The sequence below is a fragment of the Haliotis asinina genome, chromosome 6 (assembly GCF_037392515.1).
Source record: "Haliotis asinina isolate JCU_RB_2024 chromosome 6, JCU_Hal_asi_v2, whole genome shotgun sequence".
In the NCBI taxonomy this organism is placed as follows: Eukaryota; Metazoa; Mollusca; class Gastropoda; order Lepetellida; family Haliotidae; genus Haliotis; species Haliotis asinina.
In genome coordinates this window covers 6,900,909-6,928,473 of record NC_090285.1, presented here as the reverse complement: position 1 = coordinate 6,928,473, position 27,565 = coordinate 6,900,909, and the positions used below count along the sequence as shown (strand labels likewise).

The following is a 27,565-nucleotide window of genomic DNA, read 5'->3' as shown; positions in this document are numbered from 1 at the left end:
TGCAAAAAATAAATAAATAACCAGACTCACAAAGATTCTTAGCAGGCTTGTGGTAGTAGTTTTCACTGTGGTAGAACATGTCTGAGAACTGCACCACATCAAAGATGAATTTACACCAGCTCATATCTTTGAAGTTTCATTGAGCCTTTGTTCAGAGAGCTCAAGTTAATGATCACCAAAGCCCCACAGGAACACAGAAAAATAAATGTGCTGGTACCTTAGTGACCAGTTGTATCTTATTAAAAAAGTAACACTGACGCTTTAAACTTTTATCACTAACGACTAGAAATTGTAGTATCACAGTAGTTCAGAAATAGCTGTGTTCATTAAAGGTCACATGTAAAGTAAAAAAACTTTTGCAGATTCTGATACCTTTCAGTATGCACTTACCAAAACAAGTCATCAAAAATGCCAATTCAACATACAAAGTTGAAAAAAAATGCAATGAAAAAAGCCTGCGAAATCAGAGTTCAAATTATTCACTAATTTTCCACCAGCACTGCAGAAAAAGTGGTTTCAACAGCTACGTTGTGCTGCATTCCTAACGTATGCCTAATGAATAGGTTCGCGGAGTGTGAAACAGTATGCCTGCCCAGAGTATGAGGTCATGATCAACAGTCTAATCTTGGTTGCATACACAAACAAGTAAATAATCGACTTGTTACATAAAAAACGTGGATTGTGATAAGCAAACTCTGTCACTGAGAAAACTCAGTGTCTGGTTTATTGACACCTGTATGTCTGCCGGTCTTGTCTGCTAATGACAATATGCTATGTACACCTTCAGTCACTGACCACATGCAATTTGAAATTAACACCTATCCACTAATAAGCCATAAACAAAGAGCTGACTAAACGTATTGGCAAATAAACCATTGGTCAATGAAAAGGCTTCGTTACACTTGAGTGCACACCCACCGGTTTTGACTGGGTTTGGTATCCCGGCTGCTTCATTTTTAGGTAAACCCAAGTACAAAAGATTGCACTTTTGATTTGCAATTATACAACTTATAATATTGTTTATTTGTTTTTTCTTAATCAGCAATGCATTTTATATCATGAATAAGTGATAACTATGTTTTAGTTGTGTATGATTTTTTGGTCACATGTGACCTTTAAATACTTTTTACAATATGGTTCCTCTGGCAGTGGTTCAGTCAGGACATGATTACATAATGGAGGGCGCAAGGTACTTAATAAAACCAAAGAAACTGTTCAAATTATGTACTTGAGAGGACGATTCTGCATCAAGAAGCAAACCAGTCAGACAACATATTTTCATTAAGTTCTTGATTAGCCTAGGTATATGTTATATTCTGATAATCATCCTTGGCCTGATTACGGGGCGGTGGGGTAGCCTAGTGGTTAAAGCGTTCGCTCGTCACGCCAAAGACCCGGGTTCGATTCCCCACATGGGTACAATGTGTGAGGCCCATTTTCTGGTGTCCCCCGCCGTGCTATCGCTGGAATATTGCTAAAAGCGGCGTAAAACAAAACTCACTCACTCACTCACTTGGCCTGATTACCATCAAGGGTTCATTACATCACCATCATGATGCACCATTTCACTAACTCACCGCAGGATGTATCTTTCATGAGTGAAGTATGACTGGTTTTAGCAGTTCTAAATTCAATTCAAAACAAATGTGTTCAGGATATTTATCATGATAGAGTGAGGACATCATACCCTGGATATTTATTGAGGTATCTGGGACTGTGAGGTAGCCTAAAGGTTAAAGCACTGGCTCATGCTGAAAACCCAGGTTTGATTCCCTGCATGTGTACTATGTGTGGAGCTCATTTCTGATGTCCCCAGCCATGATACTGCTGGAATATCGCTAAAAGAAGTGTAAAACTACACTCATTCTCTCATGGAGGTATTGAGTGGTTTGGGAGGGATACTATTCTACTAAAAAGTCTACTGCTAAAACAAATTCTGACCCTGCTAGACTATTCTAATGTAAAAGAATCAAGTGATCCTTTACATGTTTAGACTAGTATGGTGAACAGGATCACATTTGTTAAGGGTGAAAATATATTTTAGTTGGTAAATTGTCTTCCAAATAATATAGACTGCTTGGCAGTTGTTAATTTATCAATGGAAAATGTTCTAGAACTGTCCTGTTTGCTTTGCTTTGTGTGGTACTTAGCTTGTCGGCAACTGATTTTTGCTGTAAGATACATATCTGACTTACAAGTCACCAGTGACACATGACTGAAACTGATATTAGATATTTGTTGTTATTATTATGATTATTATTATTGGTGGCTGTTATGTAGTTGATGCCAGTAAGCAATTTATCAGAATCATCAGTGAGATATTGCTAATATGAGAGGCAGTTTATCAGTGTTTTCTGTACATAGTAGTCAGATAGGTGTACAGAATCAAGGTTCAGTTTTCCTTGAAGTATACTTATAGTGTGCCTGTTCCAAACCCATCATTGAACATGTCATATTTATTTGCAGTCATGTAAATGGTTGTGAGAAGCTAGTATCTCACTGATGATGATGATGGTGATGATGATGATGATGATGATGATGATGATGATGATGATGATGTTCTGCCTCTTTGCATATTGTCAACTGTTCAGTGATTTATGGAATATCTATGTTCACATCCTTAAGTATTGCTATGTTTTGTATGAAATCTCTTTTCCATGTTATTTTCTTCAAACACGTGGTGTTGTGAACAGTGTGATAATCCCAAATGGTCACAAGACTGCTTTGCGAATGCGTTTTCATTGAAAATGACAGTAATGTTTCGTCATCAGTAGAACCGTGAACTCATTTGTTCTGACAACGTACATGACTTGTTTATAAGATGTTGTTGTTATTGTACATGTACATTTTGTATATCACAGCTACCGGTTATGGACATATATTAAACTAAAAAAAAATCTTTTTTTTTTTTTTATAAACACAGCAGATTAAATTACTGGGAGAGGGTAATAGATATCTTGCCATATACCCAAGATGTTTATTCTTCAGCACAAAAAATAAAGAATTGTTGGTTTTGGTAGAAATGTGTTCTTTGTTGTCTTTCGTCTTTGTGTCCATGTGTACAGTGCATGAAGCTAATTTCTGGTGTCTCCTCGTTAAGAAGCTTGAATGTTGTTAAATTACAGGTAAAATTAAACTCACACGTGATCAAATAAGTTAAGTTTAGCACCATTGGTTGCTGAGAGTAGTTAAAACTGATGAAAGAGTTTCAAGGCCTTTGGTTGTGACCTGGAAACAAGCATATATTACACATGGACCCATGAATATCCAGGTCCTCAGTAATCCATGCTTGTCGTAAGAGGCAGCTATGATGGGATCTGTTGGTCAGACTCCATGACTTCATTGACATATGTCATCATATTGGAATGGCATCGATTGATGCTTGTGGTTTTGATTACAGTTTGTCTGGTACAGACTCGATTATTTACACGCCACCAGCACATAGCTGGAATAATGCGGAGTGCTGCGTTAAACAACAAATTAAATATGAGGGTGAATGTCTCCAACATCGACACAAGTTGATTTGAAACCAATGAGTCACGGTATAATTCTTAAAAATCTGAACAAATGTGTGATTCAAATCCAAATTGAGAAGATCCTGGTCAAGGTAAACACCAAGCAAGTTACAAAGTTACCCTCAATCATGTGGCCACTTACAAACATGGCAAAGCAAGTTTGAGGTGAAGTGTCTACATTGAAACATGCAGTAAAGCCATTCAGTGGGAACTCCTACTGCTTTACCATGTTTATTGGCCTGGGTGCTCTTCATGCTACCACTATAGCTGACGTAGGAGAGTTATGGTCACTGTAGAGATTACTTTATACAGTGGCACCCTGACACCTAAATAACAACAAAAACCATGAGGCATTATAAAGAAATTGTTTATTTGTAACAACTGAAAAAGTAATGAATGAGAGCACTCATTCCAACAGCTCAGAACCACACTGGCCCAGCTAGTTTCTAGCTGTCCACAGTGAAACAAAGAACAATTGTATACCAACCCAACCTCGGCATCTTACACCAATGACTCCTTTGGAATCTTTTAACTTCCCATCACCATATATGTACACCTAGCAAATGTTTCAATATTATTTGGACAAACTAAGCAGTGGCCTTTGGCAAACAATGCTTATCACTACGACGTCTTAACGTCATTAGTCGAAAACCTCTTCTTTAATAGGATCTAAACTTTCAGAAAAGTAACTTCTGTTGTCAAAATCTGTAAGAGGTCTACAAGAGGTATAGCAAGATGTATTTGGAAATCAAGTTTCGGAATAGAATAACGAGGAGTCACGTCTCATTTGAAAACCTTAGTATATTTAAATTACGGGTTCCTGTAGCTACAGAACAAATTCAGGTTTATAAAGTCTTTGGCTCCTTCAAAGACCCTTTACCATTTCCTGCCCTTCTTCCACGACACTATGATGATGGAATTAGCCATCGCAGACATGCATGGAAATGACACATTGACATATGTGTTTGCACTTTCCTTCTACAGTTCAAGTTTTAACCCTACAATTCAGATCCATACAATCAGACTGTGCAAAAACTGCCAGTATTTTAAGCCAATATGTCTTTGTTCCACTGTGGACATACATGATACCCAACTATCTCAGAGAACCAGGAAGAAGACATGTTGTTTGCAATTAAACATCTTAATATGAGTAACTTGTAAGGAGATGATCAAAATTCATGGATTTCAATGAACAAAGTTGTCGTACCTATTTCAGACTGACTGAAATAAATACAACTCAAAAATGGTCATGATCAGTTGAGTTGACTTCTGCCGTGATAAACAATATGGCCAGACAAAACTGAAAGTTGAAACAATGTAAAAATATTCAGTTGCTAACAAAACAAGACGCGTGGGGTGGACAATTGCTGCGTGGTGGTGGCTGGTGAACATGGACCTCTACCTGGCCCCTTTACAAGGCAGTTCAACCAACAGCAAGTGTTTACATCAAACATCACCTTCACCTTGACACCTTGCTTTAATTTCGTAAAATCAGGAATAGCACACTGATAAGGAATTTGCACAAATCCTTCCTTAGTTTCTTCATTTCTTGATTGCATGAACGAAACTTTTAGTATCATGATCTCAAAATATCTGCTGTCATAAATTCATTCTTAGTGTCCAAAGTTAAAACAAATAGTCTGTATCTCTTGAAATGTGTCAGTGATGGATGTCACCACACATCATGATGGAACTTCAATTTCCATGCCCAATTTCCAATGTCTATAAATAGTTTTGATATTCTTTTTTGAGGTTTAAATGTGTTTAACCATATTTCCTTCTTGTTTGAGCATTATTCCATTATAGTCCCTCTATTCCATACTGCTGTGATAGCATCAAACAAACATGGCGAATGGGCATCCGGTAGACTTACAGAAAGCCTGTCATATATATGACCTACAGATGCCACAGCACTAAGACCACATTGTGGAATGGACACAGACCACAACGGCAGGCATTCAGCCATAGACCCCAACAAAGCTACAGCGGACTCTGCCAGAACCAGCATCTGTCCAATCCGGCAAGTTGTCAACGCTGGCATAGAATCTCAGTCCCATTGTGGCTTGTACATTTATCACCAGCTCTACAATCCGGCATATTGTCTAAACCGGATTAATTCTTCAGTCCCAATGAGTGCCAGTTTAGACAGCTTCCACTGTATATTAGTGTTCCACTCCTGCTGGCCATGTAATAATGCAACACTAAAAATACCTGTAAGATCGCTAAGGTCACTACAACCTAGACCTAGCCAGACCCAGACCCATTTTGACCCTTCTATTGACAAGTAGGGATGAAGTATAGTGTCAGGATATATTAGTACTTAAGTGGCTATTTCTCCTCCTTAAACCATACCCCTCCACGAGAACAAATGTGTGATACCTACATTTAATACAATATTTTTGTTTTCTTGTTATTCTGTAAGTATAACCCGTGAAGAGTGGTCAAAATACACAGGCAATTTGTTTCCAAAAAGAAAATATCAAAACTTTACCTCAGGGTTAACACAGCAACGTTCAATTGCACTAAAGATAAACTAAACACATTGTTATCACAGAGGTTCAGAACTTGCATTACCATGTTCCCCACACTGACCAGTTATGGGAACCAAACTGGAACTCATGGTGTGGTAAGCAAACACACAGATCTCTGAGCTACCCAACCAGAACGACATAATGCATAGGCTTGGCATGTGAGGCCACACTTAAGTCAGACAGATCTATACGTATACTACTCACGAAATGTTTAGAAACACCTGATTCTGTCATATTGTTATCAACCCTGCCACAACAGTCCAACATGAAAGCATCTGATGGTCCATAAATTCCTTTGAGTGGTATTAGAAATCAAATAACTGGTGATATTATGGCTTTGGTTGGTATTGAACAGTGACATAACTGCAATAAAATACAGTGCCATGTAACAAGCAACTAGATAATGTGTCAAATTTGTACAGCATTACTTCATTCGAGCAACATCTTTACAAACATCACTAAACTATTAACAAAAGTCTAGACCTAAAGAATGATAAGTTGTACTGTATGTAGTCAAATAACGCAAAGAAAATGTGGGTTTATGTTATCTGTACTGCCTGATTACATTACATCTTCATTCTCACATGTCTTCAATAAATAGGATTTTTTAGTTCATTGATTTATGTATGTTAAATGCATGCGAGAACATTTCCTGAAACTGTCATCACCACAGCAACAGCTGCATCCACTGATGCCAATCATCAGGTGCCAAATATGGCAATGAGAAAAAAAGTAGACTGTCTTGTCATTTTCTTCTAGGGAAAAACTTTAAATTCAATTTCTGATCACATAATTACATAAAGGTACTAAAACATGACGTGTATGTGTTGAAGTGAGCATGGCCACATCACAACAAATACAACTGGGTTGGTCTACTTGTTAATGTGTATTGGTCTACTTGTTAATTCTGGTAAAGGACAAACTTGTTCAAAAGGGTTTAAAAATGTTAAATCAAATGGTCGTTAATAAATAATACACTAGTTATCACAATAACAAATTCAAATATTTCAACAGCACTTTCAAACACGTTCTGAAGACTTTCAAATTCCTGTCCTTACACAATATGTGACAGAGCTAGCAGATTATTTAGTTTCATAGTGAACTGACCACCTAATCTGTAACCAAAGGCTTAAGTCTGCACTAAACATGCTAAAAGATTAAGTATTGGTATTAAGAATTCTAAAAAGCAGGTCAATATGGATAATTTGGATAATACTATTAACAAGTAAAATGTCAAACATCGAACTCCACTAAAAACAATATATGACAGCATCTAAAGTATATCTTGAGACCAAACAAAGTAATTATAACTTACATGATGTTTACATCAGAGTTAACAAAACATAAATTTTGGTTTGTTTTATCCACAACAAACAAAATATGATATGTCCCTCAAGTTTTCTGCCAGTCCATCTTATCATACACACTAACCTGTGGTCTCACTCAAGCACACATCAGGATTACCAACAGAAAAATCATAGGAACAAAAAATAAACACAGTTACCAAATTGTTGTATCCATACAATATTGTTATGTGCAGGATGGACAGTGCCAAGGATTACCTCCTTTTTCACGAACAACATTCAGAAATAACCCACTATACAGGTGCATTTCTTAACTCTGTTGCTGTTATGTTATGTATAATTAGCAATATTAAAAAATGTCAAAATGGACAAATATTGGTACCATTTCAGATACCTGGTGTCTGTATGGCAAAGAAAGCTAGTATCATCCACTAGGTGGCTACACAACACACATATTAATCCACCTGTAGCTAATGCACCACCGATGGAACAGAAGCACTCATCAAGGTGCGACTTCATGTACAATCTTATATCACAACATTCTATGATATATCCCATATGTACATATTAAACATCATAATCACCGGATGTAATTGCATGTCATCTTTGTGTCAACTAGCTGACTTTCTGAACACAAGACACCTGTGAACGCATGGGCTCTTTTACCCACAATTCTCCTCTTTCATCTCCACGGTAACAGCTCAAATGGGCTTAGTTGTCGCCCTCTGCTTATCTCCACCTGCAAACCCTTACAATACATAGGGTTGCGTTGGCGTATCAGCACAACTGCAAAACTGGCTTGCCGTGAGGCAAAATATCACTTGCGAGTGATATGAGAATTAAAACCCAAGAAACGTTGCCTCCTTTTTCATGATACCGGTTCTGCTTTAACAGTTATCGTCTGAACTCCACTGCCAAAGCGCACTCTCTTTTTCTTCATAAGTGGCGACGAATCTAACGAAGCTGGTCTGAACTGCAATGGTGGTTTCGGAATGTTGGTAGAGTTGGGGTAGGCCATTCCGTGGTCTGCTCCTGTAGGCACACTAGCACTACTACAAAGTCTTTTCTTCAGAGGCTCGTCACAAGCCGGCTCCGCACATTCCACCCGTGCCTGTCTCTTCAACGCTGGACTTGTTGGTTTCAATGATGACTGTTTATTGTCGCCGATAGTTATCAACTTGTTTTCTCCACCAAAGGATGTTGTGCTCTGAATGTTAACTGCACCGCTCCTCATCTCTGGCATCGAGTCTGCTTTTAGGTTCGGGCTTCTTGTGCCGGCATGAGGCAGAGCCTTACTGATCTCAGCCACTGTTGATTCAGATTTCTCAGGATTCTTTTTAAGACTGTCACAGGCACCTAGTAGAGCAGCAATTTCAGCAACATCCATGTCATTCTCTGAGTAGAATATTCTGTCTGGTAGTTTTTCCTGGACCGGTTGATGCTCTTTGCTGGATTTCTTGTGTAGCAACAGCTGCATGTTCTCACTCAAACCAGACACAAGCAGTGCGTCTGTTGAGGGAATGGTCACCTTTAACGGGGAGATATCACTGGCAGAGCAGTGGGTTCCGCCAACCGAGTCAAACTCTACTTGCTTTATGGAAATTCCCTGCATAAATGATAAACTGTCTTGCTTGTCGCTTCGTGCTGATTTTTCAGTTTTCTTCTGCATGGGTGAATCCAAACTGGCAGATGAGAATTTACCGGGTCCATTTTGTTTGAACTTCTCTTTTATTGAGGTCATTTCTTGATCACTGACTTTGCTCTGAGAGTTGTCTCCCCCTTGACCATTCATCCCTTCCACTGCCACATCTTCCTGGTCGACCGGGCTACACAAGACAATCAGCTCTGAAACAAACAATCAAAATCACAAACTGGTACAGAGATGCTTCAAGCAATTTCATGATCAGTAGGCAAAATGATCTTAAGATAAGTGTCTCAATTTTCAACTGCAGTCAACATCCTTATTTTTTATGGTTTAATCATGGCAATAACCACATATTCCAGCTATATGAAAATAGTCTGCAAAATAATGGCATCTAGTTATTGGGGTACAGCAATCCACATGATTGGGGGACTCCAATGATCCACAAGATTAGGGTACAACAATTATTTCCATGATTAGGATACAACAATGATCCACATGACTGACATACCAAAATTTTTACACGATTTGGACATAACAATGATCCATAACATTGGGGGATGATTCACATAATTGAGGGACAATGATCCACAAGATGAGGTGCAATGGTCCACAAGATTGGGGGACAATGATCCAAAAGACAGGGAACTACAATGATCCACAAGATTGGTGGACCAAAATAACCTATGAGATTGGGGGACTACAATTAGCGGTGTTTTCCGAAGTTTGAAAATAATTAAAAAATCAATTGACAAAGGGATACAAAATCACTATCAAGTGAAAAAGTCAGAGTTTCAGTTTCAGCACTATGATAAATACTGAGTACTGTAACCTGTCTGTGAACACATTTTACATTTATTGCATTTCAGTATTAGTTAGAAAAATAATTAATCAGAAAAAATAATGGTGAAAAATGGTGACTACACTTAAAAGTTTCGATTATCGGTAATTGTTCACAACAAGTCAACCAATAATTGATAGTGGATTTGGTTTCCCATTCCAAACACTAACAACAATGATCCACAAGATTGAGAGACCACAATGAACCACAAGAGGGGAGACTACAACGACCAACAAGATTGGGGGACGATGACGTGCACACAACCAATGACTCTGACAACCCAATCATCTGATAGCCTATTAGGATTAGTATATGTTGCTGGGGACTTATTCTAATCTAGAACTCACAAAAGATAAACACATATCACATATCAAAGATAACATCTCATACCAGCTTGGACATTCGCATTTCAAAACACTTTAGTTCTTATATGCCCTACATACACGATATAACTGGTATGCAATGTTTCTCATTGGTCATATTATTAACATGACACAGAAATCCTGCCTACCTCCTTGGTGGTATTCCACCCGAACAGTTTTCAGCCAGTCAGCAAATTTCTTGATGTCCTTCACGAGTAGGCCACGAATCAACTCCAAAACCTTCATCTTGGCCGACCTCAAACCTGGAACAATGGCCACCATGCTGATTAATAACAACATAATAACAACATCAATCAAAAACATGGTAACCATTTTGTAACAGTGACAATCATCCAAGAGCTTTTGTCATGCAACCACTTTGAAACTTGGTTCATTTTTAATAAAACCCAGTTTTTTAATACAACCCAGTCAGCATCTCCCACAAAATGTGACAAATACCACAGATTTATCTGGAAATCCCAACTAAGTGTCCATGTCACGCAAACTTATTTTGGTAAATATTGGTACTTTCCTAAATTCTTATTCTCACAAGATGTGAGATATTTTAACAGTGTGTTCAATGCAATAATGATGGTTTCTGACGGGAACTGAAGAAGCTGTAAAGTTAATCGGTAGTAGTAGTAGTAGTAGTAGTAGTAGTAGTAGTAGTAGTAGTAGTAGTAGTAGTAGTAAAATAGGGCGTACAGTATTCCAATGGGCTGCCTTAAAAACACCTCACTTCTTTGGCAAGATATGTAAACATCACAAATCTGCATCTGGGTAATTTGTATTTTGACAATCACATGCTAACAGATTCTCGAGGCAGGCTATAAAATATCCATACCAAGTGATAAAGTTAGTAATTAAGAATGTTCAAAATGTCATATGCAATATATATTAAAGTGTCTCATATAAAAAATGCAACAAAAAGACAATTACTCCAGAAGCAGGTCTGTAGAGAGATTTAATAAAATGTAACAGATACATGTCTGTTGACCAGCAGTTTCAGCAAAGTATCTACCTGTGACAGAAATGTGCTAACTTAGACAGGTTAATTTCCATTTCTGGCATGTAGTTAAAGGTCACATGCAACAAAAAAAAACCCAAACATAATTTAAAGCAAACTATCACTTATTCATGACAAATAATATAGATTGCTGGTTGTGAAAAGCAGCTAAACAAAATTAGAAGCACATAATCGCAAATCAAAAGTGCAAGCTTTTGTACTTTGCTTTACTTCAATCGAAATGAAGCACCCGAGAAACCGAAAACAGTCAGAGCAGACGAGTGTGAGCGCAAGTGTAACGACATCTTCCATTGGCTGGTTCATTTGCATATACACTAAGGGCTCACTGTATGTACATAGAGACGATCTGTTTGATTGGCATTTCAGAAGTAAGGTGGGTAATAAGAAAGTAAGATTCTCAATGAATAACAACTTCTTTCACTGTATATGATGAGATGTTTTGGTATGGATTTTTAAGCCATTGTCACTCTTGCTTGTGAAGAAGTTGTTATCCAAAAAGATTGTATACAGAGATGTTGGGTTAGGTAAATACATGCTCTTCGCACTTGCGTTCAATTCAATCAACAAATACTGAGATGGTGAACTACTGTGTGGCTGGGAACAGTCATTCGTCCAAGTGAGAAGCAGGACTTGGAACTGACCATCTGAGTTTGCTCCAGTGTCCATCCAATCCAGTCATCCGAGAAAAATGGATGCCGTTTGTTTGCAACCCGCAGACATAAGAACATGTCATGTGTACAAGTGTCACACTCTCCGGTCTGTGTAATTATATAATGTGTCAGGGACAGAACTCATGTGCATGAGCTGTAAATCAATACATTTTGTTTAAGGTGTACGATTGGATAAGTTCAAACTGCACGTGGTCAGTGATTGAACGAAACCTAATCACTGATCACGTGCTATGGGCACAGGGCAGCACAGGTGTTGAAACCAGCTCTTGACCCCAGCACTGGGGTGCAATTAGTGAATCATTTGAACTCTGATTTCACTGAGTTTTTTCCATCATGTTTTTTCTATCAACTTTATAACTGGAACTTGCATTTTTTTTATAATTTGTTTCTGTAAGTCCATATCAAAAGGCATCAAAAGTTGTGTTTTGCATTGCATGTGACCTTCTTTAAGGAACATTGAGCCATTATGACAATATCTTGGGCAAGCTTACCAACAACACTCTCATCCACTGGGTCATCATCTGGGGACTCAGAATCAAGCGACGAACTGTCTCCCAGCGAATTATCATCGGCAAATGAATCTTCCTGTGACAATACACTGGGCACTCGCACAGTTCTCTCAATGTTCAAAGCATCTGTGCATATTGTTTCAATAAGAGGAATGTACGATGGACGAATCGAGTGGTTTGTGTAGTTTTCCTTAACTCCAGCTGAAATTGATATCCTCTGCATGATTTTACTCAGCGTGGAGTTTCCCAGTGGGGTATTGTCAAACCATACATAATCAGACTGAGATACACTCCGCTTGGGACGTTGCCAGAATGCTTCAGTCATGGGATGGAGATGGGTAAGATACCTCAAGAACGATGCTACAGGGCAACGAGGATCTCCTGCAAGACAGTTATATCATTTACACACCAATTAAGCAATAACAGAGTCGTACATCATATTGATATAAACTGAAGTTATGTATACATGGTCAATAAGACTGCCTTTCAAATCAAATACTCTTTCCCATCACATGTAATTATGTATATACTAATTAGAAATTAGAATCCACATTGTACAACACATAAAATTTATCAAAGTGTCATAACATTTGATGATTTCTGTTGTCAACCACATAACAGCATTATAATTAGGGCGGTACAACCTTCACTCAATACACCCACCTGTGTAACCTAGTTATTACTAAGAGACAGCATGTCCTAGGTGTGGAGTGTGGGTGGAATTCTTTCTCAATAACACTGTCACACTATATTTCTTGATTATTTCACAATATCACTCAGTTATACACACTTAATCATTATTATTTCTACATATGACATTATAGTATGTAGGCTGGGATCAAGTCACCCACTGGTTCAGTTGTTGCAGTGGGTGAAAAGATTTATAAAACTTTTATGACATCAATATTAAGAAAATGTTAGTGACTTACCTGGTCTCTCAAGCATCTTCTCCCCTAGCCTTGTTCCAGTATGATCTACATCTCCATAGCCACCCATCTCCTTGATGTTGAACTTAGGGTGGTATTTTAACCAAACACTTTTCCTTCCGTCAACTTCAGTCGACACAACAAAATCATTTTTCGTCATGGCCCTCATACAATCTTTTCCTCTGTTGACAATGTATAAATTCACATCGAAAAACACCTTATTTTGAAGAGTTTCTGGGTTGTCGGTTTTCATTGCATCACTGAAATATATTTTCCTCAAATCATCCATTTCTATTCTAAGTCTATGACACTTGCGTGGTCCCATTCGAACTGCCATCTCATAACACGCATTGGCATTTTCAAAACTTTTGTCTTTGACAATGTCCAAGCCGGTCTCCTTCATGAAATATTTTTGCAGACCGAGCCTGATATCTTTCAAACTGACAGTTGATCTGACCGGCCCCTCCTCAAGCTTGGTCCTGACCTTACCATAAAAATCTCTGAGAAACTCCGACAACTGGTGAGGGGGCATGTGTGTTACACTATGAATGGTGTGTCCTTTCGTCATAGCGTATAACACTAACTGGTGGGTCGCCGAACCTATGAGGCTTTCCGTTTCACCATCAAAACTAGTCTCAGAAAAGTCCTCGGATGAACGACTGCTCAGTGATCCCGAGTGTTGTCTCTTTTCCATTTTGAAGTCGAACTTACTCGTCGTTGCTTGAGCCATCTTGTTGCTCAGATGATGACGTCACACGATCCAAACATGGAAGGGTCTGACGTAGGTGTTTTCAGAGAAACACCGACATCGAGTGAATGAATAATGAATTAAGAACAAAATGTCATCTCTTCGAATGAAGGCCTAGATATATGGTGTCCTCAACGCTGCCGATAACAGTTCACACACAATTGTAACTCGCTGATACATCGAGTAGATCGTTAATGTGGTTTGGTTGAGTGTACCCACTCCCCTCCCACGATGGACTGGCCCAACTACGCAAGTGTTTCAATTCGTCACAGTAGTATGAGTCAGCGCGCACCGACTTCCGGGGGAATAAAACTCATAACAGCTCAGCTCCGACCTAACAAAAGTATGACGTCATTGCCACGCCACTTGACAACGGCTAGAAATAGAGAGAGCGCTTAGTAGGTGAACGTGATCGAAACCGGCGTGTGGAGCTCGCCTTGTTCTGACGTCAGAGCAGAAAGCTGACACAAACAGCTTGTGACCGGCTTTATCATTGATCAGTGGTGGGACACTGAAGTACCTTGTACCTACTATATCTTGAGAGCCGCTACGTTTTGGGGTTGGGTTTTTACTATTGCCAACTTATATGGCTTACAGCTTTTGTCCGGTGTGTCATAGTATTTCCTCTTTCCCCGTTACTGGATACGGTTCGCTGAATTGATTATGTCACTGCTGTCACGTCAACGTGCAGGCAGGGAAATTATTGATTGAGTTTTGTGTGCTCCGATGTGCTCGGAGACTCACGTGTTGTTGGTGTCACGTAATGGAATTTTCACGAGAGCGTTGTGTGTACCATATTGTAATATTGTAATATTTACTGATATATAACCTGCAGTCACGCATTGGAAATGAATATATTGCTCTGTGATTTCTTTATAAACTATTCGTTGAATGCTATCTAAATGTCAAGACTATAAACTGGTTTCATCGTTGGGCTAATTTCCAGGACAAGCCTGCTAACATACATAAACAGGAACTGAACCATTTCTGTAAATGCTGCATAGCTGACTTAGTTTAATAGAACTAATTGTAGATATCTTATTATTACATTTGGACATGTAGAAGGAATGGAGTTTAGGGGACACGCATTCATCAAACGATATTCACCAAACGCCTGGAGAATATCCCAGCGACAAATGACATTTACAGACGCGCCTAGTATTGACGTCAGTTGGCGTGGTCTGACGTCATCACTCGCGCGGTCACTAGGCACTAATGTTATGTTGCTAAGAGATAGTAACTGCAAATATAACCAGTTTGGCGGGCATCTGTAACCAACTCTAAACTTACGCAGACTTAAAATATACTTATGCCGTCATCTTTCAAATTTCAGGCTGACATACAGATGCGAAACGTTGAGATGTGATATAATTATGGACAACAAAATCTTATATTTTAGACGAACTTTCAGTTTAATAAATGTTTCATGCATATATTCATTTTGCTTTTACTCCTGACCATCTATTTGGTGAGATTCAACTTCTTTGACTCCAAGGTCACGACGAGGAAGAAAAGAACTCTCATCAAGTATCAACAGACGACATCATACTCTGCCGAGTATTTTATTGACGGGACGACGATGACGTTCGACCTCATCCCTTGACGTCACAATGACGTGGGTTTTGACGTCAGAGGGCTATTAGCGTAATCAGCGCTCTATCAGAGTACCTGTTCAATATTGTTAGAAACAGAAGTCTCATTGTAGTCAATATCCTTGACTAAACATTCTGATGTCAACCTGGATTGAGGGGGTTGGGTATGAGGTGGTTTGTTTGATGAACCACCGACTTGGATCCGCCAGTGCGTGTTATGGAGAAAGCTGTTACCCTCAGTTCTCGAACTGTTTATCTTTCAAAACAAAGTCATAGCAATACTTATTTTATATTCATTTATATTACATAATGATTTTAAAAATGAGAGAGAGAGAGAAGATTAGGATAAAAGAATTTTGACGTACTGAACATGTCAGAATTGACATCTGGTATAGCTGTAAATGTCGACTTGGTTACGCTAACCGATCATTATTAGTGGGAGATAGGTATAGTTGAAACCCCGTGAATACATAGGAGTGAGTGGCTACGAGAAAGCTGGTGAACACCCTGTGTATATCTGCCTGGTCGATATACATTGCCTCGTTCTCTACAAACACACCAATCGAGTTCTGACTTGTTTGCAGTGAATGGTATACATAATGGCGGCCCGGCGAAGAGGAACATGGGTTTGTTTGGTTAGCGTTGCTTACACTTTGAAGTAATGAGGTTTGCGCATGATCAATAATTACAGGTGAGTTGGCGTTATCGATGAAGCATAATTACAGCACATGGTCCGAAAGGCAGTGTACCTGTTGCATGTTAGCTTTATGAATATATAAATGTGATGTTGTGGGATGTTTGCGACCATGATATTTAACACTGAGTGTTATGTGCCGTAACTTAATGTCGATATAACAACTGCGTGGAATTGTGTTGTTTTTATCTTTGCATTGATTACGATTTCCCTCGTGTATGATTGATTCGACGGATTTTGTGAACACCGATAATTCAGTGTATTACAAATGTCTATAAATAAACCCAGGGTACATTAGTTTCGGTTGGGAAGTGACGTAACCACCCCTTCCTCTCTGACAGCACAACTCTTCTCTCGCTTATATGACAGCAACATAACTGGACCGCACGTGCTTTTAGCTACGTTTTTTTGTTTGTTTGTTTTGTTTGTTTGTTTGTTTTTTGTTTGTTTTCTTTTGTTTGTTTGTTTTTGTTGTTTTTGTTTGTTTGTTTGTTTTTGGTTTTTGTTTTGTTTTTTGTTTGTTTGTGTTTGTTTGTGTTTGTTTGTTTGTTTGTTTGGGTTTTTTGTTTTTGTTTTGTTTTTGTTTTTGTTGTTGTTTTGTGTGTGTTTTGGGGTTTTTTTACAGGTTGAAATATGTAGACCTGGCCATATTTTAATTCCCCGTGTTTACCTTCTCCATCCCAGCCTGATTTTTTTTTCCTGATTTCCTGATGTTGAATAAGAAAACATTTTCCTACCTCAATTTTCCCCTTCGGCGAGAAAATGTATCATGTGATGAAATGAGATCCTGTGATGAAAAGAGTACTTATATCAGCGCACGCACGATGGAAACTGGGAACAGGGCAGTTTTCTTTGCATATATTTATTCCAACATTATTTCTGAAGCAAAGCGACTCGATCTACATAACATATTAATTTAAAGTATGTCAACAAAAATTTAAAGTTCACAAAAAGTTATATTTTTCGTGTAAAATATACACCACAATGATTGGACGAAGGTGTGCAATTTTACTAGAGTCTGTTGAATTAGGACTCATGACAAGAGTATGTAATTTAACAGAATGGGATTGTAACGCTCTGGATAAACGAGGTGGCATGACAATGCTACTTACTGCCAGTATGATATGTCAACCTGACGAGTAAGATGGAATATGATGCAATAGCGAACCAGAATTCCCAGAATATACCCCAGCGCCAACTTATGCTGGTAATACATAAACCTGAATCTTTAAACATATAAGTATATGGTATAAGCGCCGTACATGGTTATTATATAGGCGCGGGGCGTAACTAGGCGGATTTAAAATTTAAGCAAGTGAGCTGCAGTACGTTTTTTTTCTTGAAAGATGGTCACGTGTTTTGAAAACGAGGCAGTCTAATATTGCCTGCAGTGACTTTTGTCCACAGTCTTAAACAAACAATTTTACACACCAGTGGTTTATGTGCAACTACCCTCTAACTGAGAAATGAATGGACACATCACATCTAGATTTTGGACATTCACCTGCAGTGTTTAGAAACTGTATAAAAAGAAGAAACAGGTGTGGGTGTTGTACAGTTTTCCAAGGAATTATTGAAATAACCTTTTCTTTTGCTGACAGTTTTTCATCCACTGAGGCAACATACACAGAAAGGCACACTTACATATTCAATTGCATTGAAAACAGACTAGTCTGATACTACTCTGAAGGCTGCATGTTGGGAGATATCACAATGTATTCCCACCACGTTCTTGACATAACTCACTGGAAGTGTAGAACAGTTTGATCATAATTATCAAACCTAGATATCTCTAAATATGTCAATAATCAAAGACAATAATCGTGCACCAATCGACAGATATTGTGTGGATGACAGACTGTCATGTCATGAGGGGATGATTCGGTATAGATTCTTACATGTCATACTGTTCTCAAGCAATAGAGACAAGGTTCTTAGGATTTATATCGAAACGTCGCATCATATATACAAGAATAAAGAACTCTTCATCAGTGAGATATGTCTTGTCCAATTGTTTCTCCTCAACTGTTCAATGTTTGATATACAACCAATTCATCCAACACAATTTTCAAAACGCGTAGACCGGTCTGCCTGTAGGACAATGTATCAATAACGAACTGATGAAAGCACACATTTCAACATGCTTGTTGTTAACTTTATTTATTTATTTATTTATTTATTTATTTATTTATTTATTTATTTATTTATTTATTTATTTATTTATTTATTTATTTATGTATTTATTTATTTATTTTTGTAAAGATTTTCTATTATAAGCAGTTGCGTTTTTCTACTCTATGGTTACGACATTTTAAAAAATAATTTACTGGTGAAAAGGCGAGTACAAAGCAGTTGCTAACCACTGTGCCCTATACAGAGACAGATGCTTTGTTCATTTCTCACTAATTTACATATAGTAGGCATTAATACTGACCAGCATCAGGGCTGTGTTTATAAACAAGTTAACGACTGCCGATGCCGCATTACACACCATTTATTTTTACTCACTCGAACGATTAATAATACGAAGTCACGCACGTTCGTGGTAGTTTGTATCCGCTTGTATGAGTATAAAACCATTCATTTGTATGAATACAATACGAACACTCGGAACGAGGGTTTCGAAACGGACGATTATAGCCAAATGGAAGACGCTCCTAATTACTTCGTAACCGCTCGTGTTATCCCAGGTGCAAGTGGCAAGGAAGGGTCAAGCAGGACTATTACGATGTCACTGGCATTGTTACGTCACCATGACGTCATAAAAACGAAAGTGTTTTTAAAAATGTGAACATAACGGGAAAATCCATAAGACCTTTGATGTCTTCTTTCAGATATGGGCACTCCCACCGAACAGGAGAGGCACGCACAAGAAGTTCTACGCTCTATCCTCAACCACGAAGACAGCATTAATCTCCGAAGCTCGATAGACACGTGTTCCCCTGGAGCTCTGCAGTCATGGCGTGATAGTAGTGGCCTCGACCTTCTTCACCATGCCATACTGACCAACAACGTTGTGGCAGTGGGTACTTTGTTCTCCAGAGGTCTGTTCAAAACGCCACACGAACCTGGCCGTCACCCCTACCTCCATCTTGCGTGTCACCTTGGATACAAATCGCTCCTCATCATGCTGCTTCAGGAGAGAGCAGGCGACAACAAACCAGCGCTTTTCCACTTTCCAGGAGACGAACGTCACAGTGTAAATTGTGTAGACGCAGATAATGAGCAGAAGAAATGTACGCCCCTAGACGTGGCGGCAGAGGCTGGTCACCTCATGTGTGTGAAAGCAATTTTGGATTTCAGTCAGACAGGAAGCAAAACAACCAGCAAAGAAAAATCAGAGAGCTATACTGATCTTGCGTGTAAAATGGACTCTCCCAGTGCCCTTCGCTTACTTCTGTGCGAGAATCCCTCTCGATCAGATCTACAAAAAGCGGTTGCTCTTGCGCTCAAGATGGCTCGGCCTGAGTGCCTAGACGCACTGCTTCGTCATGACATTGATAAAAAGGATGTGTTTGGCGGGATGAATTTCTTCCACGTACTGTTCACATATAGCTATTCCTTTGATAAGACATGGTACGAGTCTCTCTTGGCAGTGACGTCAGTGTTGTTGCGTCATGGACACTCCGTTCACGCGTTTCGCCCGTCCAGGACGTTTCCTCTCTACAGCCTCCTGAGCCGCACCCACTTTCACGACCTCGAGCGATCAGCACCTTATCGAATAGCTTGTCTGCTGCTTCTGTTAAATTCCAGAGCGGATCCCAATTTTGATGAAATTAAAATAGAGGAACTCGTGAATGAAAATGAATATGAAACTGCTTTCGGTAGAAAAGCCTACCCATCTGCGCTTCACAGTCTTTTTGACACTCTAGCCACATATGTAGCCGATGACTGTGAACTGGACACCGTCCATAAGTTCATGTATAAAAGTACAGAGATCCTCTTAAATCACGGTGCAGACGTCAACTACATAGGCAACACTGGACAGAACCGGTACGGGACCAGTCTCCACGCACTGGCAGACACAAGCAGACGTCTTGGTTTCCACAAGCAGACGTTGCATCTGCTTTTGCGTCGTGGCGCGGATCCGAACATACACACAGACTGTTTGCCTCTGAGCTACTTCTGTGAAGTTTTCTATGGCGACGTGACGAATTTGACCAAAGACACGACCTTTCAGAAACTAGCAGACAGCAGACGACTGGAGCCTTTATTGAAAGGGATGACGATGAAATCTTTACAGGAAACTGAACAATATATCCGGCAGCTGAAAGAAGACGTGGAGAAGAATTCATGTGGGAATGCCTGTTTGGGCGTAATTTTGGAGGAGATAGAGACCTATACTAGACACGTATGGAGCTTGAAGAGGTCCTGCATGCAAATAATATGGGCACAAATTGGCAGGAAGGTCATAAACTTTGGTTGTCTCCCCTTGCCGTTAGCTTTGAAGACAGACATACTCGCGGAGGTGATGTAAATATTTATCACTTTTCTAGTAATTCCACAAATTTAAAAAGTTAAATTTACATGAGACGTCGTGCCATTTGACGTTATTAGCAAATTGTCTGTATGTATTCTCCGACCAGTCATGATTATTGGTTGTAATGTGGCTTCTATTGCCATATATTGGATGGTCATTAATCGTTACAGAACAACAATTTTACCATTCGCGGCTATACTCCGATCACATTTTGGTGCGGGGCGGATGGGTAGCCTAGTTGTTAAAGAGGTCGCTCGTCATGCTGAAAATCCGGGTTCGATTCCCTACATGGGTACAATGTGTGAATCCAATTTCAGGTGTCCCACGCATTGCTTGAATATTGCTAGAAGCGACGTCAAACCATACTCACACACGCACTCAGTATCATGCAGGTTATGGAACATGTTTCTGGGAGTACTAAGGACGAATATCTTACTTTGGGGCACAAGGGAAAATCCTGTAAGATATCAATTCATTCATCATTCATCATGTTATAACTATTCTGCCAAAGATCAAATTGTAAAGTACCATGTCTAACTGAAAACATTAAACAAAATGATCCTTTGCTACTTGTTCCTGTCATTATGGTAAACATGCTGTAGGAACGGCTGGTCTGGGGTTAACGCTGCATCCTGCTCTATGACGACTGTTGACTGAATCTGCAACAATTTAGTCATCAACATCGTGAAGAGTCAGTCAAGTCTTCGAGCGAACATACGAATAGAAACTAACGTTTTCTGTAACATGGCGTGCAGAAATGAAACCAGTTTGTTGGTATCGTGTTGTACAGTGACAAGCACCTGCTCATGAGTATTGCACAATGTATCGTTACACTATATATAGATGCAACAACCTGCTGATGGCAACATGACACACAGAAACAAGTAGATGTTCAGGTTCATAAGCATCACGTGACCTACAGAATCAAACGCTAGTCACTCGATGCAGATATTCCATGACGTACCAAAGCAAGCGTCTGCTGATACACACGTTTCATGCGTTAAACAAACATGCAGGACATGTATATACACGAGAAAATCTATCGCAACACCCGTGATTACACACACACACACACACACACACACACACACACACACACACACACACATATATATATATATATGGTTATGTATGCTCAAATCAGAAATATGTTGTTTGTGTGATTCCTCTTCCTCTGACCATACGGGGGCACCGATCTCACATAGCCACGGTCACATGTGAGCGTCACGTGCAGTACGTGTACCAGTCACCAAGCAAATATGAAGTTTCTGTAAACTGTTCTTACTGCTCTATAATATGGAAAATCATTTGATTCGGTTGTCGATAAGTAAACATGGAGCCTCATCAAATGGCAACCATTCAAATATAGTAAGCTAAAGGTATGCGGAATGCAAGACTTGTTGGTTGTCTGCCGATTGGCCAGAAAATACCAGTAAACTAACGACCGTTAGCGTTCAGGTCAACCACGAGTGACAACACTTCGGGAGGATACACCCCTTCTCACAACACTGTATCCGTTTATGTGTAATGGCGTTTTAAAAACAGAGTGGATTCCACATCGTCGTTTGTCTAACAGAACCACCTGAAATGGCCTTAAATCGACAGGGAGTAGAACTAGACTACCTGTTTTACTTGGACCACAAAGCAGCAGGACAAGCTGAGTGTCAAGCTTGACGTCACCGGAATCAGAGGTCATGCAAACGCCATTAGTCGGACGAAAGTTGATATCAGTTGTCCATGACTATTGACATCAAAGAGTGGGTGAGTGAGTGAGTGACTGAGTGAGTATAGTTTTACGACGCTTTTAGCAACATTCCAGCAATATCACGGGGGATACACTGGAAATTGGCTCCACACAATTTACCCATGTGAAGTATCGAACCTGGGTCTTCCGGCGTGACACGCAAACGTTTAAACTACTAGGCTACCCCCACCGCCCCTAGCATCACAGAAACAATGTATGTACACAAGTGTATATCGTGGAACAAGTGCCGTTTGGCGGGGGTTAATTAACGGTGTGGGGTGTCCCACATATGACTGTGAACCGGACCTAGAGACGATCTATTTCCATTAATTTATTTGATGCTGTTGTTGTTTTTGTTTTGTTTTTTAATTTGTATATTTTTGTTTGTATTGTTTGCTTTGTACTGTTTGTTTTATGTTTTTTGTTTGTTCGTTTTCTTTTTGTTTGATTGGGTTTTGTTTGTTTGTTTGTTTGTTTATTTGTTGTTTGGGGTGGGGGTGCAGGGAAAGATGTTGAGTATCAGTGTATCCAGATAATAGCTTAAATTGAGGTTTCTATGGATTTTCTACGGTTAATGGTAACGTTTTGTTGTTATCAGAGCGGAAACATCTTTTTGAGATATAGAGGGTACACACTTCACTTTTACCCGTTTTCACGAGAGTTTCAATGGTCATTTAAGTAAGTTTCGGGACAAGAGGCGCATCCCTGCAAACTATCCCCCTCCCCTCTCTAGATCTACCTATAATGTGGGGTGTTGCGACCCGTTTCCATATATATACATGCTCTGTCTTCAGTCAAACAGCTGACACTGCTAGCACTGCGCGTTACCTGATCCAGTGCCTGTATGTATAATCGCAATACATGCAAGGTCAAATATGAAGAACCGAGATCAAACAGCTAGCGTGTTATCACGTAGCTCACGGTGTTGACGCGTTGCTGACGTAAGCTGTTGTTGATTCGCAGCTAATGACGTCACGCCACAGATTAACGCTGAGCGGTAAGTGAGCGATAATCACCCTCTCCATCAAGGCCCCGCAAGCAATCATGGCCACCCAGTAATAAACCCTTTGTTGACGCGTGGCCTCGTAGGTACCATATGGTCGGCCTCGTGAACTGCCGCGGGATAAACCAGAACAACTGCGGAGACACAGTCACCTTCTTGATTATTCCCTGTGTGCTATACATTTTTTGTAGTGGTTGCCATTATTACAAAGGAGGGACACGGAAATACGAGGGCCTCTGATCTTTTGTTGTTACGTTGTCGCATTTCTCAAAGAAAGTCAGGATATCCTTAGGCAAAAATACCCTTGATTAAATCAAGTTATCTTTTAACTCTTGTTTACATGACCTTTCTTTCAAGGATGGACATTTTTTTCTTAAGGACTCTCAAATGAATATCTTTACATATACGCTTGAGTGATGTATTTGACTTTTGAGTCGCTTTTTGTAGTACTACAACAATATCAAGTCGGGGCACTGCAGAAATGGTCTGCACATATTGTACCTATGTGGGGAATCGAACGCGAGTTTTCGGCGTGACGAGCCAATGCATCACCCACTAGACTATTCTATCGATCCTCCGGACATACGAGGACTCGAATGAATATCCCAAAATTATTATAATAAATTTGGTTCGTGAAATAGAAATAAAACCCTTTGATAACAGCAAAAATGATTAAATATATAAGCAAGAATAGCTTTATCTCCGTATTCAGAAATCTATTTTTCCTGTGGTCTGGTCAACACACGCACAGTGACATTGAAATAATTTTTTTTATAAACGAGTGTCATCAACACTCGACGGAGCTTGGTGCACGTGCGTCATGATTATTACCACATTTCTCGTGCAACAAATCACACAGTATAAATAACAAAAATCCCGCAAAGGCTGTTGGTGTATATTCCAATATATTGCATGTATTATATTTTCGCAGAAGGAGGGCTGTGTTCAATCGTAAAGAACTCACGATAGACTGTCACTTTGCTGTACATACACAGAGGCCACTGTATGCTTGAATTAATGGCGACTAATGTTATACTACACACACACACACACACACACACACACACACACACACACACACACACACACACACACACTCACACACTCACACACTCACACACACACACATTAACACACACACATTAACACACACAAACACAAACATACCTTTAATATATTACACATTGCAGTGAGGATTTACATCGATTGACCTACATTTAGTCCATAAGGCACGGTTTTGTTTATCCATCCACCCAGTTATGCATATCGCAGAAATGAACAACTTTTTTTTTAAATTTTAGAATAGAATACTGTTCAGCCAACACACATAAACTTAAATTCGTAATGCGAAAGACAAGTTTATATGTATACACTGAGCTTAAAATAGCGCTTCAAAAGTCGTTGTTGGGTTGGAGTTACCTCCCTTGCGCGATTTCACAATCACAGGCAAGTCGGCGATTTCTCGGTAAGGCTCAATAAAGTGTTTCCATCAAGGGTGTTGTTGGCTTGTTGTGCAAGGGCAGCTGTATATATACACCTAAAGCCCAACATCATCATACAGGATCTGGGGGACAGGATGTGAGGCAACACAAGCGGCCGCTGACAGTCTGTTCAAGAAATCCATCTTACTTTCACTTTCTCAGTAGGAGTGACTGAATGTTTTAATTTAAACATATCTTCAATATACCGTTGGTACGTATCTTTGCATATCCGACTTGCAATTATTTTCGACTGAGGGAAGTTGTACCGTGTTGGCTTTTATTTTTATGCTCTCATGAATATGCCTTATAGGGAAACTAAGACCCAGTTAAACCGTGAGTGACAGTTCACTTAATGTTTTATCCTGTACTTCCATTCATCATGTATATAATATTTAGGGGTCGCAAGCAATAATGTTGTTTTATGACTGTTTGAATGTAGGCAAATGTGTAGGACTGGTTTAGTTCACGTTCAGTTTGTCTGAAATTCGGTATTTGGCGAGGAATTGAATCATTCGGATCTCGTTCTCCATGTCTTTTTGCCTCACGACGACACTAGTTACTTATGTCGGACGTCCGTGAAGTGAAAACTCTGTATAATATATAATTGGATTAATTGGAAACAAGTCATGATTTTCTAATCCATGAATGCACGCGCTCGTATCTGTATGATCACGTCTTGAAATGAGAACATGTGTTTTCCTTCCAGAAACCGTCCACTGATCTCAACATGTCGGACTCTATTTCCTTGACATCCATATCTGTTGGAGAAGCCCTCCGTATGTGCAAGACAACTACTGACATTGACGTTATTATAGAGTTGTCTAAACATGACAACCCTCAAGTCCGCCAGAGGGCGCTGAAAGAGATGTGTCCTTGCCGCGTGAAGAAGGACCTTGACGATTTCTGGCGGCGAGTGGTGCAGATGATTGACGACGAGGCAGACAATGTCCGAATGCAGGTTCTGCACACTCTCTGCGACGGTTCTCCACAGCACATGGAGTTCGCCGTAGCGGAAGCTCTGGAGGTGTTCAACCGTGACAGCAACAAGGAAATCAGGAGAAAGGCCCACAAAGCCCTCACGTCGTACAGAACGAGAGGCAAGTGGAACATCTTGTGATGGGGAAAGATGCGGAGCGTGGAACAAAAATGAAAGGCTTCCCATCCAGGCAGTAGCCATCCTAAATGTCCTGCTGGTCAGGAACTAGGACAAATGACAAATGCCGTTGGAACAAGTTTGAGAATAAGCAGAGGAACAACATCGTTATGCAGACATAAGTAAATCAACGTCATGTCGAACTTCGGGTTATCTCGACGTTAATACTTGGACCATGAGTTTCTTATTGTGTCATGCATTTTAGGTCGACTCCAACAAGGCATTGACACAAAGGGCTATGGCTGCATGTTAATGTAACTTATTTTGTACATATAAATGGTGCCCTGCGTGTTGAAACTTCCGTCCGAGCTTTCAATCGTACGCCTTGTTGATGTCATCGCCTGCTGAAGTTGAACCTATATGTTCGACCATGACATTATTCCACCAACAGACGTTTTAGAACGAATGTTACCGAAATCTGAAGTCTGATTTCTTTGGCTTGTGGTAGCATCACCGTGAGTGCCAACCATATTCATTTTGTCCTACAGTTTCTGCTGTCAAGAATGCTGAAGCCTACATTACCATTTACCACATGTGATATAGATTCATGACTGTTTGAATATACTGATGATATTGTCATTTTTATAATAAAAGCATGCATTTGTCTATAACAATTAAGGTTTGTTATTTTTTGGATGCACCCATTGCTTGTCATACGGTTTGTCATATAATGCACGTGAATATCCGGGTTAGAATCGGTCTTCATCTGTGTATGCTTGTCTTAAGATGCGATTAACGGGATCGGGTGGTTGACATGTCATCGAATCCTATTTGCGTAGATTGATGTTCATGATGTTGATCACTAGGTTGTTTGGTCTAGACTTGAACATATACAGGCTGACCCATATGAATGGAATATTTCTGATGGCCTGACGACCCCATTGTTGGAGCCGCCAGAAACGTGTGATCGTGGGTTGAATCTCGTGTTTCTAGTTATTTCAGCACCAGACCTATATTTGTGGGTATCACCAAGGTGGTGCACATCTGCCACATCAACTCTTCCTACCACATTAAGCTGACGCCACCAGTATAACTGGAATACTGTTCAGTGCGTGGGAGATGGGGTAGTCTGGTGGTTAAAGGGTTTGCTCATCATGCCAAAGACCTGTGTTCGATTCTCCGCATTGGTACAACGTGTGAAGCCCGTTTCTGGTGTCCCTCGCCGTGATATTGCTGGAATATTGTTGGAAGCAGTGCAGTAGCATACTCACTCACTCAGTCAGTCAATCATTATTATGCAAGCAATAAAACACGTTTCTGGGAGCACTCTGGGAGAGGCGTACAAGTAAGCTCAATCACTGTTCAGTGCGGCCCTGAACCCTAACTAAGCCAAGCACATGTC

The 27,565-nt window shown here is 39.8% G+C and overlaps 3 protein-coding genes across 5 annotated transcripts; 2 read left to right on the top strand and 1 right to left on the bottom strand.

The window, feature by feature from the left end:
* Window positions 1-3,866: 3,866 nt before the first annotated feature.
* On the bottom strand, window positions 3,867-14,184 carry LOC137286382 (uncharacterized). Its single transcript, XM_067818215.1, has 4 exons — window positions 13,332-14,184; window positions 12,385-12,783; window positions 10,345-10,458; window positions 3,867-9,195 (listed from the first exon to the last, which is right to left on the bottom strand). The coding sequence occupies exons 1-4, from the start codon at window positions 14,056-14,058 to the stop codon at window positions 8,219-8,221; spliced, it is 2,217 nt and encodes a 738-aa protein (XP_067674316.1). The 5' UTR covers window positions 14,059-14,184; the 3' UTR covers window positions 3,867-8,218.
* Window positions 14,185-16,240: 2,056 nt separating this feature from the next.
* Window positions 16,241-21,407, top strand: LOC137286484 (poly [ADP-ribose] polymerase tankyrase-1-like). Its single transcript, XM_067818376.1, has 2 exons — window positions 16,241-16,359; window positions 19,197-21,407. The coding sequence occupies exon 2, from the start codon at window positions 19,199-19,201 to the stop codon at window positions 20,837-20,839; it is 1,641 nt and encodes a 546-aa protein (XP_067674477.1). The 5' UTR covers window positions 16,241-16,359; window positions 19,197-19,198; the 3' UTR covers window positions 20,840-21,407.
* Window positions 21,408-24,997: 3,590 nt separating this feature from the next.
* Window positions 24,998-26,837, top strand: LOC137286482 (uncharacterized). 3 transcript variants are annotated; one of them, XM_067818373.1, is made up of 2 exons: window positions 24,998-25,281; window positions 25,777-26,837. In XM_067818373.1, exon 2 carries the CDS (start codon window positions 25,798-25,800, stop codon window positions 26,185-26,187), a length of 390 nt encoding a protein of 129 aa, XP_067674474.1. In that variant the 5' UTR covers window positions 24,998-25,281; window positions 25,777-25,797; the 3' UTR covers window positions 26,188-26,837. The 3 variants fall into 3 exon arrangements, with proteins under 3 accessions (XP_067674474.1, XP_067674476.1, XP_067674475.1); XM_067818375.1 differs by having other exon boundaries at window positions 25,004-25,054; window positions 25,777-26,834; XM_067818374.1 differs by lacking the exon at window positions 24,998-25,281 and adding an exon at window positions 25,349-25,403 and having other exon boundaries at window positions 25,777-26,828.
* Window positions 26,838-27,565: the final 728 nt, after the last annotated feature.

What these genes read in the sequence shown, in the direction of transcription:
- LOC137286482 (XM_067818373.1), top strand. Translation starts at nt 25,798, where the DNA reads ATGTCGGACTCTATTTCCTTGACATCCATATCTGTTGGAGAAGCCCTC.
- LOC137286484 (XM_067818376.1), top strand. Translation starts at nt 19,199, where the DNA reads ATGGGCACTCCCACCGAACAGGAGAGGCACGCACAAGAAGTTCTACGC.
- LOC137286382 (XM_067818215.1), bottom strand. Translation starts at nt 14,058, where the DNA reads ATGGCTCAAGCAACGACGAGTAAGTTCGACTTCAAAATGGAAAAGAGA. An exon ending in GAAGATGCTTGAGAGACCAG is followed by an intron (nt 12,784 to 13,331) that starts GTAAGTCACTAA and finishes ACTGTCTTGCAG; the next exon opens with GAGATCCTCGTTGCCCTGTA. An exon ending in AGTGGATGAGAGTGTTGTTG is followed by an intron (nt 10,459 to 12,384) that starts GTAAGCTTGCCC and finishes CCATTGTTCCAG; the next exon opens with GTTTGAGGTCGGCCAAGATG.